The sequence below is a fragment of the Pagrus pagrus genome, assembly GCF_965226575.1.
Source record: "Pagrus pagrus genome assembly, chromosome: 9".
Classification (NCBI taxonomy): Eukaryota; Metazoa; Chordata; class Actinopteri; order Spariformes; family Sparidae; genus Pagrus; species Pagrus pagrus.
This window is the reverse complement of record NC_140193.1, coordinates 31,401,557-31,422,828: the sequence shown is the minus strand read 5'-3', so window position 1 is coordinate 31,422,828 and position 21,272 is coordinate 31,401,557. Positions and strand designations below refer to the sequence as shown.

The 21,272-nt window shown below is 42.7% G+C and overlaps 1 protein-coding gene across 1 annotated transcript; it reads right to left on the bottom strand.

Annotated features, from left to right (window-relative positions):
- Window positions 1-1,793: 1,793 nt before the first annotated feature.
- On the bottom strand, window positions 1,794-21,272 carry ndp (norrin cystine knot growth factor NDP). Its single transcript, XM_084362780.1, has 3 exons — window positions 21,006-21,272; window positions 9,952-10,450; window positions 1,794-6,000 (listed from the first exon to the last, which is right to left on the bottom strand). Exons 2-3 carry the CDS (start codon window positions 10,156-10,158, stop codon window positions 5,776-5,778), a joined length of 432 nt encoding a protein of 143 aa, XP_084218906.1. The 5' UTR covers window positions 10,159-10,450; window positions 21,006-21,272; the 3' UTR covers window positions 1,794-5,775.

The following is a 21,272-nucleotide window of genomic DNA, read 5'->3' as shown; positions in this document are numbered from 1 at the left end:
GAAAAAGCTTTCACTGTGATTGGAAACAAAAATGTGGTCCGTCCAGCATTGTTTTTGAACACACTAAAAGAGTTCAAATTCAGGTGAACTGTGAAGTGAGCGTCACTGTTATGAACTAATGAATGTGAATGTGAGTGTTGTTAACTCCCGCCAGAGTTAGCAACGCTCATAAGTACGAAAAGGCATCCTAAATTGGAAAAGATTAATGATTAATATCTAGTAATCAATCCACCAAAGCACACGTTTATTGCAATCCAATCCAATCCAGTGGTGGGTGATATTTTATGGCCCAGAGCCCTTAAGGCAGCCCAAGGCATCATGGTACTGCCAGTGGACAGCTAACAATCTTGCTAACAACAACAATTTATTTTTTTTAACATGGAGAATGTATTAGTAATTACAGAGGACATTCAGCATTAGATTTATCATGAGGACAATGGTATGGCTAAAGAAGTACAGTACATCTGTAACATGAAGCTTTCCGGTGATATTTAGTATGTTGTATATGACATATTTGATGTTACATATGACACTGTTGATGACGAGGTCGGGTGCTTTTCTTGACATAGTTAATGTGATCATTTCCCCAAAATACATTTTCATGGTAATGCATTAATTATTATTATTTATTATTATCATCATATTATATCATATTATCATTATTATATTTAGTTACTTTTTTACTGCTTAAAGTGACACATTGCTGTAATGTTAGCCTCTCCCCAACACTATTGGGGGCTGGGGACGGATGGGCAGGCAGTTGTATTGAAGAAGAATCAAAGGAGAAGTGCTTTTAAAGGAAAGAAACTGAAGAAATGAACGTTAACTATTTAATTTTCATTTGTGTGATCTGAACGTAGAGCTAATTCTTGGGATGTGTGAACATTTTACAAGACAAATTCAGTTATCTCTGATATTGTTAGTGCACCAGAAACTGAGACAAGTTTATCCTCTGTTGTTTTTCAGCAGATGCCATTAATTGTTACCACAGACATAAAGTCCTCACTTCTTCTTTTATTGCTAGTAATGCTGGCAATCATAGAAAATGTTCAACATAAGGCACCATTACACACACACTTACAAATTCATTCAAATTCAAACTGATATGTTATTTCCTGTTAAGCTCTCACGTTAAAGATATTAATCATATTAATGATGGTGCTCAGACTGTTTACATGCATAAGTGTTCCAGAACAACTGTCATTATTGTATTCATATTTTCTTAGTGAAGTATGTGCTGACAGCTCTATCACAAACCTCTGCACCATACTTATGTGAAGTCAGTGAATAGTCATATTGTTAAGCCTCCAGCACATGGCTGTTGTCCATGTTTCACGTCTGGCATTTTAATGTAATGCTAAACACACAGATGTGAATTTTTCTTTAACAAGGAGGCAACTATAGTGAAGTCCAATAAAATGCCTCTTTTCTATGAGTTTTATTAAACAGTTGGATGGTTATGATTAGGATGGAGGGTGAATAAATGTGTGTAATGTCTACTGATGTGAAGGGCTATAAAAAGACCACATGTGCCTGTCTGCCTTCCTCACACATGGATATTGACTCAGGTGAAAAACTGTGTTTGATGAATGATATTTTTGCTCTTTTAATTCGAAAGTATGGAACGTGCCAACCATCGCTTGCATGTGTTTTTACTAGGACACCTGTTTAGGGGCGCAGTAAGCATCAACCTGACTCATTATCTCGCCCGTCTGTCATTCTGTCACACTGGTTCCCCAAATAATTATACTTCCTGCCTCATGTCTCTTCTCCTCTAAAGTGTGTGTGTGTGTGTGTGTGTGTGTGTGTGTGTGTGTGTGTGTGTGTATGTGTGTTGATAAAGGAGAAACACAGTAAGAGGAGACAGCAGAGAAAGGCAGATTAATCTCCAGAGTCAAAGGGAAAACGTTTTTATTAGGTTCACGTGTGAAGCAGTCGGCCGTGCTGTCAGTTGTAGTTGGGATTGAAACGTCCACAGAACAGCATATTGTGCTGTTTCACAGGGGAGGGTAAGACATCTGTACAGGGCGCATATACTGTATGTGTGTGTGAATAGTATACCATAAAGATTGTGTGAGTCATACAGCTCTGCACAGTACTCCTGCTCAGGGTCAGCAGCATCCCTGGAGCTGAAGGGATTCAGCATCTTGCTCATGGACACCACAGCAGAATGGGTCTATCACTCACAACATGACTGTTAAAAGGATGTTTTTTCTAGCCACTCTCTATATAATCTTTTTCTTAAACTTTCAGCTTTATTGTACCATGGGCCCTAGCCCGTAACAGGCTGGTCTTCACTAGTGTAAGTTGATTAGACAATTCAGTAAGGTTACATTGGTTTTTCAAATGCCACATATTAGCCTGCAGTCACTTGATCAACTTTTTCTCACCAAAGATAAGTTATAGCTTCATATTTAAAGTTACATTGGAATTCCAGCTAAAACCTGGTGGAAACAACAGATACAATATTTGTTTTCTTTAATCTGCATACTAAAATGTGAATTTTAACCACAACTGAATACTAATCCAAAAAGATTTTGATGAACTCAAACCCCATTTTTACAGTCAGTCATTCGATGTGTTTACATTCAGTATTTATCTCTCTATATCAGGGCTCCCCAAAGTGTGGCTCCATGGCCAAATTTGGCCTTGCAGATGATTCAGTTGAATTTATTTTGTATTCATTAATTAAAAAAAGAAATAGTTTAATGCAGTTGTATTTCTACTGAGGCATAAATGCTCTTTGAATATATAATTCCTATTTATAAACTAAGCTTGGCAGCCAGAGTGACAGTTTGCACTGAAAGTCAGTCAATTAAGGGAACTTCAGGTACTAGCACCATTTATGCCTCATAACAATAAGAATTTGCTTTTGGCCCGTGGCCCACCATTAAGTTTTAGTTTTGGCCCTCAAAGGGAAAAAGTTATATAAAGTTATATAAAGTTATATAAAGGGTATCTCCGCTCTATATAGTAGCATTTCTGTTTGTTATCTCATCCCACTGATTTCTAAATTGACGCACCTGATGGTTTGTAACACAGAGCCATCTGAAAAGGCACAGCTAGAAAATGTTTGGGAGAGTGCGGGCCCTTTCAAAAATACCTTCTGTCTATCATCATTTATCACTGCTAACTTCAACCAATCAGATCAACAGTTTGACAGCGCTACCACAGTGGGGCTCAATTGTAGATCTTGCTCTTACAGAAGTCAGTCCAGAGGAGAGTTAAAACATCTTTTTCATTGAGAAAAGCCGTTCTTTGCATATACTCTCCAGTTCTGATATAACAGATGCTAGCAGCAGATATGCTAACCTGTAGCTGCCAGTAGTTTCTCATAGGACGCTGCTTGGTTTTGACGCCTGTGTGTTTGGCCATAAGCAAAGCTTGATGGCAGATGGATTTCTGCTATCTCGTGAATCCAACTGCATCACAAGGTAAACTGACATCAGCCTCCATGCTTACTGCTTACTCATTTTCCAACAGTTAAAACTGTATCAAGTTGCTGCTTGTACAAACTGAGCATTTCATACTGTCTTTGGGACATAGCCTGATACAGTAAGACAAAGGCATGTTTGATTCCCTCAGGCTAAACTGATTATCCATGGTTTGAGATTTCCATCTTGAATTTTAGTGCCTGGATGTAAACAGTAGCCCTGTTTATATGTATATGGACCTTAAATGGGACTGTTACAGACATATTGGTATCAGCGAATATGTTTTCCAATATGCGGCAATATGAAAACTTTATTTTACAGACCATACCGCGCAGAAAAACATGCTTGGAGTCCTTTAAAATGGTGTCATGACGTACTTTGTCCAGCAGAATGCGCTCCAACTCGATTCTCAACAACACTCAGACTCAGCAGGGCAAGCAGTACATGTAGCAGGGTGCGTCACAGCTGAGTAGGTAGTAGTTCTGACGCAGCTAAGTGAAGCGCTGTCTTCACAGTAAGTTGCTAACTGGTTTGTGAGTGAAGCACATTCTGGAAAGTTGATAAACAATGACCCCATGATTTTCCCTTTTCAATATAACTACAACCCTGTCCCAACCATCACTCATGCTAATATGACATCTGCTTGCTAATGTTAGGGAGGTAACTCTAGCTAGCTAACCAATTTTAGCGCGGTTAGGTCAGTCAGTAATGTAGCAGACTGTAAGGTAAGCTTCAGCATCTTTATGCAGCTGAGCAGACAACAGTGTGGTGGTTTGAAATGTTGAAGGTTTACGTAATGCTACTGTATATTGTTATCTAAGAGCTTAGTGGTGGGATACAATGGTGTCGTCACGTAGCTCTAAGCTAACTCTGGAATAATGAATCTAAAGGCAACATTTATGTTTAATATTGTACATGGTTCCTCTACAAATGAAGATGAATTCATTATATTTTAGCTATTTTACTTATGTTGCAGTAGTAACATCGCAGATTCAACGGTAAGCAGTAAGCATCAGAGCATCTTTGTACAGCTCAGCAGAAGACGATGTGAGTGTTCATTTCACACTACGTTGGTTGCGTCATTTGTGAGGGACAATGCTGGAAAGTAAATCATACAAATTATTATGGCCTTTTAGCTTTCATAAAACCTCCAATTAGTTTGTTTGAATTTAAAATACAAGTTTTTATAACAGAAGAGACCACAATTGGTACATGGCACTGCATTGTTATTTTTTTTAATTCAGATGAACTGACCTCAGCCTGGCACACACACCAAATGACTTGACTTAAGTTTGAAGTACTGTAAATAATGGTGGACTATGAGGAACATGTATGCAGGCATTACAGACATATGCAGAGCAACCATAGCACTGTTCTGACAAGACTCAAAACACTGGACGTGTCATTAGTAACAATATACGACAGGCAGAAGCAGCAGTTTGATAAATCTGGCATGATAGTAGCTACAATTTCAATAATGTTGACAAGAGGATCACAAAGATTCAAACATAATAGATCACATGAAAAATGAACACTGATAGCCTTGACAGTCTATTGACAGTACACTCCACCACCCAGGCTGGCTTAACCTTCATCCTGGATCTTCTTTCACCCTCAGAGCTCCTTTTACAATGTCAATACTCTTTTATTGTTCACCTGATGAGCTCTCTTGTCAGCATCGCCCATGTTTTACACAGCTAGATGAAAGTCTGCAGAGAGTGTGTAAAATGTTATTGGGTGAATAAGCACAGCGCAGGTGCCTTTCTATAGATTTACCACATGTCTAGGCTCATGTGGACCTGCACTTTCTCATCGAGCCTCATCCTTTCCCATGCTGCTTTTTCACGAGCCGTGTTGTTTTGTTGTCAAATGCATGGTGGAGCTTTTATGGAGCTAGGAGAAACCTGTAACAGATATCTGTAATGAGTTCTCATACTGTGGTTTGTGAGCATGTGTGTTATGAATTACAGAGGCCTGTAATGAGTGCAGTGTGTCTCGGCAGTGAGGAGGGTCTCCATCCGGCCCATGGGAGCAGTAGTTTGTGGTGTCTGGCCTTGAGGGTGGAGAAATATACTTTGTATGGTTTATACTGATTGAATACACATAATGGAGAGGGTTTAGCCCCAGGGGCTGCAGGTCAATTTTAAGGCTTAAGTGAGGGTGGTACGATTGCTCCAAACTTTCACTCCCAAGGCAACAACAAGCATCTTGAGCTGCTGTCCTCCAAATCAATCATTCAAATCAATCAAAATGCTCTGGATAGCCATAGAGTAAGGCCTGAGGCCAAGAGGATCCTGGGTCTTGAGAATCTTGAGGGTTTGGGAGAGTGCTGCTAACATGCTCAGCTGCACTCCTCACAGTTGCAGGCTAGGATGTATCTGTAAGTGGCTGTAATGCGTGTCCCGCCGGCGCAGCGCAGCCTCACCGCTTTCAGTTTGGAGGTGTGCGGCCGGCAGCAGGAGCAGGTGCTCTTGAAGGGCTGTTTGAGCACCGAGCTGAAGGAGATGAGGGGGTCTGAGCGGGTGGTGTGGCTGCAGTGGCCCTCGCAGCGTGCCAGCAACACCATCTGGAACATAGCATGCAGAAAAGACAGGGTTAAGAAAGTACAGAAAAGTCATTCACACATGTTTTAAATGGTTCTCAGGCTCTGTCAGGGATGGGAAAAGTTTCTCTGGGTACAATCAGCCAGCTTTTGGGTCTGGACTGAAAGTGAGCTGTCCATTCGGGCTCAGAATGTCTCCTAATTCTCCAAGCCTCTGCCTTGCACCTGCAAACTGAGAGATATCAACAAGGCCAGTGACTCACTCCAACACCTGCTGCAGCTCAGAACTCAGGTTCACACACAGCCATTTGAACAAGGTTTACATTTGAAGTCCACTCTTTTCATCCAGAGTGATCAAGTGGCAAACTATCCTGTGCTGATACTTGTGGTGGGAACAAAACCGCTGTATCAAGCTTTCCCCAAGCATGTAAGCTCACACTCACTCGCACATGCATGCACAGACAAAGCAAAGGTCTGATTAGTGTTGTGACCATCCGACTGGCATTCCTCTGTGGGTCACCACATTCCTGTCACCTCCCTAAACAGACTCCTGTGTCATGTCCCTCTGTCAGCTGCTGTGTGTCGCCACCCATGTACCCACTTTGACAAAAGCCTGTCTGGGGCCATAGCAGGGTGACACACACACGCACACGAACACACACACACACTTATATATATATATATATATATATATACACACACACATACATCAGGAGTGTTGTCGCCACTTTAAGACCATTTGTCTTTTGTCCTAGTGGAGGATCATGCTGTCTAACAGTGACAATTCTTCTTCTGTGACACAACTCTCCTCCTCTACCCACCTCCTCTCTGTCAGCTCCTTCCTGCTCCTCCTTTCTTTCATGACCAACTTAATCAAAAAAGCTGATACAATAAATGATCATTCACCTCTTCATGCATTTACTAAGCCAATGATAAGGATGAACTAACTAGCATCATCCTAACAGGATGAGGCAGAGAAAACTAGGGATGCTGGGGAAGACACAGATATTGGAGGCTGAGGTGTGTCAGGGGCTTTGTTCAATACCCATACTACCATACTATTTAGTATGCCAGAAAAACATCTAGTATGTCCCAATACATAGTACGTTAAATGCAGTATGCCAAAAATACCAGGTTGTCCAAATGTAACCATTTCACAGTGTGAGCCAGCATGCATTTCTGGCTATCCTGACCCACAGACCTCTGCACAGCGGAAGATACATCACATCGAGAGAGCTGTCAAGAGAGCACAGACAGATGTCACCTCACTGACTGATGACAGAATCCACGATGACAGATCATAGTGCATTGAAGTGTTAAGTACTACCCATATAATTTTTGCTTTTGTGTATAATAAATACATGATATATTATTGCTGGAGGGTGGAGGGTTAAAGTTCAAGGTGTAGTGTTATAAGTAGTATGTCCCAGTTGCATGTATACTGCATGCAATAGGTTCAAGGATTTAAGTTTGTTTATTTGTCATTCTACAACACAGGCTTGTACGATGAAATGCAAGTTGTAGTCCCTTTATGCTATACATGAACTATTTATACATTGGAGTGTTGAAGATGAGTTCAGGAGTTTCACAGCAGGAGGAAAGAAGCTGCTCTGTAGTCTGGTGCTATGGCAGCAAATACTTCTGTATCTTTTGCCAGATGGCAGCAGAGTGAACAGACTGTGGCTGGGTGGGTGTTGTCTTTTAGTATCTTTTTGGACTGCTCAGACATCTCACTTCACCAATGTCACTGCTCTGTAGAATGGTACCAGTAATGTTTTGGTTGGGTTTAATCACCCGCTGCAGAGCCTTCCCGTCCTAGGGCCAGTTCACCAACTGGTCTTTACTCAGACTGCTCCTAACTGCTAAGTTGGTTATAGTTAAGTCTAAGCAATCTGCATTGATTCATGTGAATGCCAATGTGATTATGGCTATTACCTAGCAGCAGCATGAGTTGCTTGGATACGTTTTTTTTATAAGAGTGGCCTGGCTTCTTAAAGGAAAATAGGGCAAAGTGTAATGTGTATGTGTAGCGAGGGTGGTGAAGCGAGAGAGTGAGCGGCAGAAGATGACGGTGAATACCAGTGGAGCAGAGAAGACAGGCTAGCAATAAGTTGCCGTTTTAACAGTCAAAGAACAGTATAGATAAAAGTTTTTCAGAGAATCAAGGCTGCAATACCAAGACAACATTTAAATAAGAAAATACATTCAATACAAAGCCTAAATTTAGATTTCACTCTTGCTCCTGACTAGGTCTAACATTTACACCTGGTCTTAGTGAGAAGAAGGCTTAAGCCTAGATGGTGCAACCGGTGTAACTGTCATGTTGGACTTGGAGCTGTCTATTCATAAGGGAGAATTTCCAATGCACATATCGTTCAAATAATATGGTTTGCTGTGCTGTTAATTGCACTAACAGACCCTGTTAACTCTCAGACAGCTAGTAAGCGCGCTCTGGGGGAGACATCTCAGTGCCTGAAGCCTCTGCAGGAATACAAACTGAGGATAGCACACAGTTTATGTTTTAAACTTTTGAGATTAGAAAGTGGATTTATCTTCAGTCTCACTTCTTTGCAGCAGTGAGATGCGGAGGTGCTGAAGTCCACTGTAATGTTCTATAATTCTCTTTTATTTGACTGATAAATGGAGGGAAAATGTACTTACTTCATGAACGTACAGAGAGGAGATGGGACAAAGAAAAGACACTGGAGGATAGAGCCGGAGTCCCTGGTGAGTGCTAACTTTGGTCACAGGCTAAACCGAACACAAACACACAAACACCCTTGGTGCCTGCTGTTGCTCGTTAGCTTATGGCTAACTAAGTCACAAGAATAAGGTTCTTACTGTGTAAACACAGCGTGCGTGGTAACCTTAGCTTGGTAGCTTCCAGCTAGGTGAGTGTGTTCCACTAACTAGGCCTCATTTCGCTTGCCTCAGCACCAACCACACTTTGCCCATTTTTGATAAGTGGGAGTTAGGTGAGTGAGGCACTGTCAAGATGGCAATGGCTGGCACCACCCACTTCTTCACACCTGCCCTTCAGAAACCTATGTGACATCACGGTGGCTCTGTCCACAATTTTTTACAGTCAGCGGTGGTGAGTCATGGTGCAGGTGATTCTGTGTGAACTGCACATACTTAGGTATAAAACTGTCACTAAGCCAGGCGTACCGTCAGTTCTCTGTGTACTGTAATAGAAAGCCCAACTCATGCTGTGAGTGTGTTCAGCCCTTTGTTCCCTGAGCTGAGCTGTGGTTTGGCCACCTGCTCTGTGCACTCGGAGTCAGAATATTAAAAAAAGACCAAAGAACTGATCACTCACGCTAGCTGAACAACTGCACCAGTGCACAACTAAAGGGCAGAGTTTTATAGCTCCTTTCCACAATAGCGTTCACATATTTGGCATGATTTAATGGATCATCAGTCTCTTTACATAAAGTGGTTATCTGACACTTCAGAGAAAGAAACACTTTTCCACTTTTCTTTTTCTTTCTACAGCCCACCTCTCTCCCTTTAGGCTGTGGCAGAGGCAGGAGAGAGCCGGCTGACAGGGAGATGTCCATTTCAGCCAAATTGAGTCCCAGCTGAGGTGCAGAATATGTCTGCAGCATGGCCCATGTCCAGCACCACACACACACACACACACACACACACACACACACACACTCCCCAAGAAACCCAGCGTGACTTGTCAAAATGACAGAGAGATGGAGATAAAGAGAGAGAAGGAAAGTAAGAGACACAAAAAATGTGTCTAAGATAAATGACTCTCAAGTTAGTGTTGGAGGATTTCTGTTGGCTGCTGCTCCGGGGTTTTCTGAGTCCTAAGGTTTGTTTCCCTGATATTTGTAACAAATGAGTTCATTTATCAGGGGGACTGGCGCTGTTAAACCTGCAACATGTTACAAACATGAGCAGGTGACCACAATGAAGCAGATTGGTTTAAAGTGTGTTTGTGTGGGTCTGTTTCTGCCTTACCTTGGAGTTGCACTTGTAAATCGGGTGTGTGATGGTCTCCACAAAGTGGTGCCTCATGCATTGCTCTGGGTCAGTATCTCCCAGGTGTGGGTGTCCATTATCGCTGGCCTTGTTGCTGCTGGCAGACTGAACCAAGCCCAGCAGGGGGCAGCACATCAGGACCAGCAGCAGGCCCGAAGGGGGACCCACAGATATTGAAGGTTTCATGATGGACCACCCCGAGGCCCTCGATCCTCACGGGATGTCCAATACGTCACGTTGTCTCTGTGATCCTCTCTGTTCCCCTCTGTTTCTCCTTCTCTGTAACTTTCCCACAGTTCTTTGCTTCTCTAGCCAAGTTGTATTTCAGGGTCCCACAAAAGGAAAAAGGGGACGTCTTTGTCTCTGTATTGCTCCTGCTAGTACAGCGGAGGTTCAAGGTCTGTGAGCTGTAGGGAAAAAGGTAGTAGGAGGGTCGCTTCGTTTCGCTCCATCCCCCACTGTCTGGATCTACCACAGGCTGAAACAAGGAGATAAACAGGAAGGCATCAGTGGGAACATGGACTGATAAAGGCAAGACGAAACAATATTGTGTGTGTGTAGGCAGTATGTTTTGTCTATTAGTCATTTGTTCATCCAAGGGAACTACTATACGTGTTGGAAAAGATCACATACACCCTTTGTATGTTTGTGTGTAGTGTATGGAGATACCTCCAGGCAGCTTCTCACTGATATTTTTGCCAGTTTTGGTGATTTTAGTGACTGTTTGATGAGTCTCCAAACCTGGCTGCCTACTTCATCTCCTTTATTCCATGGTCGCCCCTGTACACCCACACACTGCACACACATGTAGACACATAAGTCCTGGTGCTTTTATTACAGAGGAGAAACTTAAGCCATGCACAAACAGCCTGCAGCCAGGCCCTTTCCTCTCCCTAGGAATGACTTTTTCATTAAAACAAATCGCTCTCCCAACAAGCCCACTTATGACTGCAAACCCTCTGTCAGTCCTCCTGCAGCATATTTTCACATGTATTTATGTATTTTTTTCTGTTTCCAACTTCATAGTTTTATTGTCCTCCTGACAATAGGGTTCGTGTTAGGGAGCTTGGTGCTGGCTGAGGCAGGTTTGCTAACAGGCAATGTGTTGTGAATTAGGGAGAGGTGTGCGTATATGTCGGGTCAAGGAGTGAGAAAGGAGCGTAATGATCTGGGGTTAAGGTTTTTTTTAATCTTGCTATTACTGTTTACCTGGTCTTTATAGATGTATGGCTTTTTATGTTGAGACGTTTGTAAATGCATATACATTCTGGAATTTGTCTTGAGTAACTTCACTACTGCCATGGTTTGCACTAGCTCCCTAAAATTCATTAATGAGTTTGTGCATCAAAGGTTAGGGTGAAACTACAGAGATCCACATGATGCTACTGAGGCTATGACTTAGCTGCTGTGCGCCTTCTCAAAATTATGCCAAATTCAAACTGGTGATTTACTCACCCTGGTTAGACCTTTAAAACTTAAACTTGCAATGGCAACTTTTTGCATGGTGTAATGGCCGTATCGGTTTGTTCAATATAAACCTCGCTTGCACTTTGCTATTCAGTCTGCCACTGGGCTGGATTGCTCACGGAAAAACACGGGTCGAACTAAAAGGAAGCGTGTCTGCCATTGCACAACCAAAACAGGAGGAGACATACGTAGTTTTCCCCGGTCACTATCCCCAGTAACGGTGGAACAACTGGAATAACTGTGGAAACTCTACACTTCAAAAGAAGAACAACCCCACTGATGGAGGAGGCAGAGAGGGTGACGTGGGAGAGTGATAGAAATCGAGGTAAAACTAGAGTGAACAGTCGAGCATTCACTCAATGGACAGCACCAGTGTCGTGTCAAAGTCTGTTGCTATGTGTTTCCTCTTACCACCAGGACTTAAGACAGGCATTATTTCTACTAGATCAGTTAGTAACAAAACCTGCCTACTTATTAATACAACTGGCTGTGATGTTTTTTGCTACGCACAGCAGCCAGGCTATTAGCGCTAGCCATGTTGCTAATGCTGTCTTTGAGACAGCAGCACCAACGGTAATATCATAGAGGACTACTACTTAAGTAGATTTGTCAGGTATCTGTACTTTACTTGAGTATTTATTTTTCTGACGACTTTTTATTTTTCCTCCCTACATCTGAACACAAAGCTGTACCTTCTCCTCCTTCCATTTTCAAAACAGGCTCGTTGTTTTAGTTTGATGCATTTGAGGGGAATTATGGATTCCTTTTGTTTTGCGTCATCGCACGCCGCCTTCCCAACATCACAAGACTGATTTCAACCTATCAGTGCACATCACACACGGCAGACACAGCGAAATGAAATGACGTAAAAGACGTGAGAAGACGTAAACAGACAGAGAGGGAGACTGGAATGGGGAGAAAAGGCGTGTTAGTGTCTCGTCTCTGCAGAGAGTTTCTTATTTTCTCACTTTGTTGCTGCTCGGGACGCTTTACCAACACAAAATGTGACTCTTTACGTCTGGAAATGAGACTCAACAATCAGCTATCTTTGTGGTGCGTTTAGGAACGGCTGGGACAAATCCTACTGATTCTACCTTTAACTTTAATAGTCTTTGAATGACATTAATATGACGAGAGCTTCAGTTAGCTTTGGACAGAAATAGCCAGTAGAAATGTCCTTCAGAGCGATACTTTTTACTTTTATACTTTGAGTACATTTCAGAGCCTGTACTTGAATCAGTACTTCTACTTTTACCAGAATCTTTTTAGAAAAAAGTATCTGTACATCTACTTGAATAAAGAATGTGTGTACTTTTGCCACCTCTGGTAATTACACTCCTGAGTAGGAGTGTTTGGTACTGTTAAAACAGGGTAATGAACAAAATTTGTCTTTACCATCCATCTTCACTGCTCCATGACTTTACTGATTTCCTTAAGTGAAGTCACAGAATGCAACCAGCTAACTCAAAACCTTTATACGCCTCTTCACTTATGCTCCGTCCCCAACCTCCCCATTCCAACCCGTGTTTTTCTTTCTAAGGGGAATCATTTAACCTTAACATTCCTCTTGAGAGAAATAGAAGTATCATTTGGCCTGTTAAAATAAATACTCCCCGAGATGTTTTGTTGGCCCATCGAGCATGTGCTGCAGGGTTTACATAGCAGACGGCCCAGTCCTCTCTGAGCAGCACGCTGCCTTATACAGCCAGCACCCATCAGCACCTCCAGCTCTGCCAGCCGTACCTGGTCGAGTGTAACAATGGTGACTGTTATCTCCATCTCTGCTGCTGCTATCACTATCCGCATCATTGGTGCGCTTGTCTTTGGCATTACACCCTCAAGGCATGTAGGATAGTGTCGGCTATAGGATAATTTAATGGATTAAATCAATCAGAGGTTTCACATACAAGACAGGACAAGTAGGGGCATGCTATGATTCATTTAAACAAAGATGTAGTTTGGAATTAGTAAACCTACTAAAGTTCCCACTAAGTACAATTCAGCATACTACACATAGCAGCTTCATTATAAGCCCAGAGATGCAGAGAACAGCCAGTACTCAGGACTAATGGGCCCCAGGTTTTCTGCTTGTCAGTCTGTAGTACGCAACTTTTTTTTTTTGGAGAAATGCATATGCACCATGTGGGCACATTATAAACTAGAGTAATTAAAACAAGGTTTAGTACAGGGCCTCTCTAATAACAGGGCCACAATAAAAACTGTCTTAAAGTTGCTATGATCACTGTTTTCACAGTTGATCAAATGACTGTGTGTAATGTGAAAAGGGTTGTTCATGGTGATGAACCCAGATAATTTCTGGACTCTGTCATTCCCCTGAGCTCTGGAATTTCAGCTTCTTTCAGGGTCTGTCAGTTTATTGTTTTGGTTATATGGTCCACAACTCCACACTTTCAGTTAACTCTCATTGCTCTGGTGGTGTTGTTGCCATAGGCAGCTGCTTTTTCTAAAAGCACTAAAAATCCAGTGTACACTGTTCAGCACCCAGCACTAGACAAGGCTACCAACTAAGTGGTGAACATGGAACAACTCAGCTTTGCATGGAGGAACAGACAATATATGTGACTGCAGCATCCTCTAAACACAGTAAGAGGATTTTAGAAAGTGAAAACATGTTCAATTATAACATATAACTGCCCCCCCCCCCCCCCCCAAACATGTAAACATTTTTGCTAAACAGACAACAGGTCCTCGCTCTGCCATGAAGTAAAACAAGCAAAGATAATGACAGGAGTGCTCCACATTGTAAAAACCAGGACAAGCCAAATAAACTTTATTTGACCCAAATGTTGTCATTTTGATCTACGGCCAGATCTGTCCACTCTGATTAACAATTAGTTGAGCTTCCCACCATATTCACTTTTTATGTGCAGCAAAGAGATACAAAGATTGTGACTGCACATCATAACTACTCTCTCTTTTGGAGACTCGTGTAAGCTTTCAAAGCATATCAGTACATAGCTAAGAATGGCAGCTGGCTCAGATATAAAGGGGCTTTTAGGATGATATGGAGCTAGAATCTGTGTGAGTGAGTTCATTACTGCGCTGAGTGTGCAAACTGAGTGCCTGGCCATGTGTGTGGTGCCTGCTGCCTCCCTGCCTGTCTGTACTATAGGTTGAAGCAGAAGTAAACAGGGTCAGGCCCCTCATATCTTCCAAGTATGACGACCAGTGAACCCAACACTTAACGTCTGTATCTTTCCTGGATCTGTTGTTGGGAATCAACCCAATCATCCACTCTCATACCCCTCTGTTGAAAAGCACAGGTCTGATCTACTGTGATCATGTTTTTAGAGGAGTGGTTGGATCAAAACTCACTATGTCACCTTGGGTCCTACTTTTTTCATTATAAAGCAGCTATGTTGGCACACAGCTCCACCAAATACAACAAGTCATTCATTCTGAAATTACCCATGAAATTTCCGCTCAATTAAAATAAACAACTTCACTTGATGACAATTGTAGTAAAACTGCTGCAAGGCCAGGCTCCATCCAAGAAAACTCCACCAAGGAAGTCAAATTTTCCATTTGACGAGGCAAGGGATTTTTAGTAGGAGTACAAAGCCACCTTATCTCTGTTAGAATGCAATCAGATACATTTGAGCTTGAGGAATAGTATGGGCTGGTACAAGAAACAGGCTGATGTCTTAGCTACACCAGTCCTAAATGGCTCAAGTCTAGCTTCTCTGTTCTGTCATCCTAAAGCCTCTGACCTGACAACAGTGATACCATTCTATGTTCAACGGTCAGCGGAGTGGGAAAGCTGCACTTGGGGTGAAACATTAAAAAACAGTGGGGTAGGGTCGGTGGGTGAAGAGATATTCTGGCCTAGCAAGAAAGAAGGAGAGAGTAGGCTATGTTGTACAGATCCAATAAAATACCAAGAGCATGGGCCAAGAGAGGCAAGATTCAACGAGAGCTGCAACTAATAGTTATTACCAGCTGCAACAACGTTGTCACCTTGTGAGTCTGTGTGTGTCATCATGGCAAAACTTGGTCCTGCAGACATGTTTTGTAGGGGAACAGCCTGACATTCCGAAACACCTCCATTGCGAAACCCATCCATTCCAACACACCCCACTCCGACACACCGCTGTTCCGAATCCGACTTTCAAGTTCCAATTACTTCCCAATATGGTTAGGGTTAGGGGTTAGGGTTAGGGGTTCCACAATAGCCTTTTTGGAATAGCGGGGTCTTTAGAAAAAATGGGAAACCACGCCATTACGATGAATGGAAGTCTATTTTCGGACAGCGGGGTTTCGGAAAAGCGGGGTGTAACCGTTTTGTAGCAGGAACTAACACAGAAGCCATTTTGAATATTTTGCTAGGTGTTCATATGTCCGTCTGTCTGTGGACAGATATTGTAACTGTGATAGTGTCACAACCGTGCAAGATGCAGTCACAAAAATGCACAGGTGTGTAGTTGAGATTAAAATGAAGGCTAAGTTAGAAAAAGGGCGGCGTGGTCCGAGCAAGGGGGCCCCTGGCCCATATTAGTGGTCCTGGACACAACTTCTGTAACGGGAACTACAAGTGTGATCTCATTGCAAGATGACTTCCAGTTTTTATTATCATGTCTTGCATGGCACATATGCAATTTACAAACGATAATGGTGGCAGATTTACCACTCAGAATTCTTAATTCCTTACCTTCAGACTGTGGCAGAAAGAAGCAGGGCTCTGCAGTGTAACACAACAGGTTGGCTGCATAGCTTTCATACAAACATACTTAATTAGGGTCTGTTCCAACAAAGGTTGCAAAACGGCTCACTGTACTACCTTTTTCATTGAAGCCTACAATTTAAAAAAGAGTAGTATGGTCCTTTTTTCATTGTTGCTAGGCAACCAGTGCCTTACCGTGATTTATTGTATACTTGCCGATCTGTACCTTTTATTCTGGCTAGCTAGAGGTAGTTAACTTCCTACTTAGCAGATAGTTACGCACAACATCTGCATAGAAGTGCTCTCGCTCCAACTGAGGGTGAGAGGCTGTTCCCCAATAGTACACTGGACACTGATATCAGAGAGTACAACAAGCTGGTCTAGTCTAGTTTTTTCAACTCGAGGCGTTAAGAGTGCTCCTAGAAAAGCACCTAAAATGCCAATAAGCAGTGTGCAATACGCTGTCTATAGAGAACAACTGGAAAGCAGTTCAAAACGTGCGAATGCTCTAGATCATGCGCACTAGAGACTTCTGCAGGCTGAGCGGCTAACTTCCAGTTTAGCCCTCTGCTAACTTGTATAGGAATAAACAATTTAATGTTGCGGCTCAGAAATATTATCAGACTGAGTGGATCATATTCTGATAATGAAACAAGTCATTTTGCTGTGTTTCCTTGGGCCAGTGTGCCTCATGTGATGTTGCAGTAACACAGTCTGGCCACTATCCATCAAATTTGCTTCACAGCTCGGCAGTGTTCCTGAGGGCTTGGTGACAATCAGGTTCTTTTGAATATAGTACAATTGCATCAGACAATAGAGAACATCATGGCAAGAAATCCAGAGCTTTACAGAAAAGGCCTGACATAACTATCCATGGTTGCTAAGCTAAGTTCAGAGTGGGGGTTTAATAAACGGTCAACTGTTTCAGCTCTACATTAACCTCATATATCTATCCTGTTTTTACATTCCAGGTAAGTGACATTGCTACATCAGCAAAGTCTGTCTATTGGCTCAGTTTTTCCTTAAACACATTTTGATACAAATTAAAAAACTTTAATAATTTTACTCAACAACCCCGAAAAGCTCAAGCACACCATTTTCCTCTTTAACTGACCGATGTGGAATTCCGCGCACTCAAAAACTAATTAGAGAGCCACAGCTGAAGGCCCACAAGCAGAAGAATGTATTAAGCAGCATGCATTGTATGTTACTAGTTTGGAGACCTATCTCTGAATGTGCATTTACTGCTCATTGAAAGACATATCATATGTCATTCAACAAATCAAATTTTGTAAATTCCACTTCATTTTGTAGCTGTAGTTTTAGCAGTATCACCAAAGAGCAGATTGTTTCAGGAGGGCCCAGTATCTGCAAAAAGATCAAGTGTTGGTTAAGAATATCTTGGGAGCCAAACCACAAAACCACAATACAATCCCTCCTTATTCACCACAATCCCTCTGGTTTGAAGCTTTAGGACTTTGGGAGTTATGAGATGATGATTTCAAGCTTAAAGGCTGCAGACATTGTGATGTCTCTCTAAGAGGCTACAGTGGGAAAAATGCCTCCTTCCCCACACACACACACACACACACACACGCAGGGCTTGACATGCCACTGATGTAGTGGTGGAATGTAACTTAGTTAATTTACTCAAGTACTGTAGTTTTATATTTTGCTGTACTTTACAGCCTTTACTATGAAGTACCTGTAAAGTACTTTACTCGAGTAATTAAACTTTGTGGTACTTATACGTCTTCCTCACAACCATGAAGGGAAACATTTTTATTTTTAAACATTTTTACTCTAATACAATCATTAGACCACTATAGTACTTCCTTACTTTGATGAATAAGAATTTCCATAATAATCCTGGACATAGAATATTTTGACATGTAATAATAAAACAATGACAAGGGCCATTCTTCTGCATACTGAGTGCTTTTTTGAGACAGCCTCCCGACTGTTCTGGCCATATGTTGTGTAGAACGGAATATCTACCTTTTGTTCTTAGCAGTGGGGTGCATGTATAAATATCCCCTGCCCACCTTTCTTATGGGTCTTTGTTTTCACACAAGCTAACTGGCACAAATACCTACATACAGTAGGTGTACAAGGGGGCTGTTTGGTTTTGTGCTGCCGCTCTGGGGCTCTAAATATTGCTCAGATGCTTGTGTATGACGGCACACGGGCAGGGCTGAGGAGTCAGAACTTCAGAGGCATCCTCCACTTTATCACCGAGGCCAGCAGGCAGCTGAGTACACAGTTGTTATCGAGGGACGGGGTTGTCTGCAGTGGCAATGGGCTGCTCAGTTATAGAGCCATTGATGCCATGCACAGAAAACAGGTGCACAGCAGAGGAGTGAGGGGAAATGACAGGTAGGGTGGGGGAAGCGTCATCTCTTTCCCTCCCTCTCTTCTTCTTTCCAATTACATCATCACACTCCTATCTGATTTGCTCTAGTGCTTCTAACCCCCCCCCCCAAAAAAAAAAAAATCACCTCCCTCCATTGTTTCACCAGCTTTTAATAAACTAAAGGGCAGATTCCTGACTGGTGCAAGGGGGGTGGGCAGACCAACAGACCTGTCCTCCAGCCACACACACACACACACACACACACACACACACACACACACACACACACACACACACACACAGAGTTTGGCATGCAGAGTGCCAAGCTCTTCCACTGTCTACTGACGCCAGCTCCTGAAACACACACACACACACAAACTTACTCTTTCCTCTCTCTGTCTCACACCGCACACACCCTCTCTTACCCTCCCCACGCGCTAACCCCCTAAAAGCTAAGCTCCTCACTAAATATATCCCCCACAGTAAAGATAAGACAAACAGTGTGGATTTGAGAGCAGGGTACAGCCAATGACAGACAGCCATGTGAGCCGGAGCTAAGCTTGTGTTAGCTTTACAATTTAGGCTTCTCAGAAACAGCAGAGAGCCAGAGTCAGAAATGAAAGAGACAGAGGACATATGTATGAATATTCCCAGATTTCTATTGCTTTCTGGCTACTGTTCAGTGTATCATAATGTGGAAGCTGTCAGAATGTGGAGTTACATTTGTTATAATTTAATAGAACAGAAAACAGAACTCCTAATCCTGCTGGGTCAAAACATATGCACGTCAATTCCCATATCTGCCTTCTCTGTTCTCTGCATCCTCGTCAGAAAGAGAGAAAAACACTGAGAACGTAGTGATCTGCAGGCTAAAGCCAGTGCATAAAACTAGATCAATCCCCCATTCAGCTCCAAGCCTGAGGTGCTCTCGAAAAGAGCGAGCAAAGGAGTCGTAGGCGTGTTTGTTTTATCGCGTTGGACCAGGCTTCTTGGGGCAGCACAGCTCTGTCACATGCTTGTCTTACAGGGCAGCGTTAAGGATCTTGTCAATGGCCTGCAGTTCGTGCAGAGGATCCATTTGTCAGAAGCACATTCCTGCGGCAGTGAGACATTGTGAACTGCCTATCAGAGCTTCAACACTGTCCAAATAAATACACTCACAATGGGCCCCTGTGTGTGTATGTGTATGTGTGTGTGTGTGTGTTTGCATGCATGTGTGAGAATATGAAACATGAGAGCACAGACACAAAGCCATCCATGTGCTGCTCTGCCAGAGCATTGCTGTCTATCTGCACCTGAATGTGCAATCTTTCAAACACACCTCCTACTCCTCTTCCTCACCTTTCTCTTTTCCAAACAGTTCAAAGGTGATTTAGAGTCTGAGGCGAGGATGCAGACTCAATCAATGCAGAGAAAAAACACAGACATTTCCTTACAATACAAACTGTTTCTCATCTGGTGTCACTGGACATGGGGAAGGATGTCTGGAGGGATGTTTGCTTCACAGTCTCCATCTTTTTCTCTTTTTCCTCCTCTTGTGTCAGACTCTCTGTCACTCTCACCTCCTTCAGCTCTCTTTCTCTCTCACCCTCTCACACATCTCAGTTTCATTCTGTTTATTCTATTTATTGTGTCTTTCTCAGGCACTGCCTGTCCTCTGAAGGGTTCACTATTCCTGTCTCTTTCTCAGATGTTTTTCCTCCTACTTAGACTTTTTCTCTCCCCCCTCTCATTATCCCCTAGTCTTTTGCAGTCACTTCATTTTTCATTTAAACACCTTCTCCCTCTCTCTTTCTCCCACACACACGCCTCTCCTCCTCAGTTCGATGGAAGTGGTAGCTCATCTCCTCCTCCTACCTACCACAGAGTCTATTATATCTGTCATCATCTCCTTCTAGCATAAGCCAGCAGCCCCGGGGCCCATAGGACAGGCCAAGTCAATCATACACTCATGAACATAAACGCACACACCTGTAAAACACATATCCATAAGTTATTCACACCGCTATTAACCTCATGCTCCAGCATACACACTCCCTACAAGCTCTGCGAGCTGCACTATCCCTCCAGCCTCACTGTCAGTGCCTGATTAGCAAATCCACCAGCACCAACACAAACATGTTTCCTCCTATTACACATCATGTCACACTGTTTCCTAATCAGAACCACTTGCCGATTCTGGACACATGTGGGGCAGAAAATACCTGCAGTAAAAGAGGAATGTGCACCTGAGCTTTGGATGTGCAGCAGAGAAAAAGTCAGCCCAAGTTTAACTCAAACTCTGTGTGAGAACAGTGATGTATCATGCATGTATAGCAGCTATGTAACAAAGCATGCATGTAAAATGAAAATGCATAATGTTCTCTCACATCCAGCCTGTAGTAGTTCATACTAGATTACACAATTGTGCAACATCTGTCAAGAAGTCACTTAGGTTTTGATAGAATATATCTTCAAGTATTCAAAAAGGAAAGACAGATCCCCACAGTAGTTGGAAGTGTGCTGATTGGACACCCAGGCTGGTGGTCTTACCTTCAGCTCCCAGCAGCAGAAAGACAGCAGAGGTATCCAGACAGAGGCTGAGATCCTGTACGCAACACTGGTTTGTTGTTCAACTATTATTTACCAGCCAGCTCCTCTCTACTCCTGTTTCTACCTCTCTCTCTCTGTCTCTCTCTCTCTCTCTCTCACACACACACACACACACACACACACACACACAGATTGTCTGAATGCTATTTTATCCTCTGTCTTACTGTCTCTCTCACGCCTTCCTCTCCCTCTCTCTCTCTCTCCCTC

Excerpts from the sequence above, each read along its gene's own strand:
- ndp (XM_084362780.1), bottom strand. The coding sequence starts at position 10,158 with ATGAAACCTTCAATATCTGTGGGTCCCCCTTCGGGCCTGCTGCTGGTC. Across the intron at positions 6,001-9,951 it reads TTTACAAGTGCAACTCCAAG|ATGGTGTTGCTGGCACGCTG; the intron begins GTAAGGCAGAAA and ends GCTATGTTCCAG.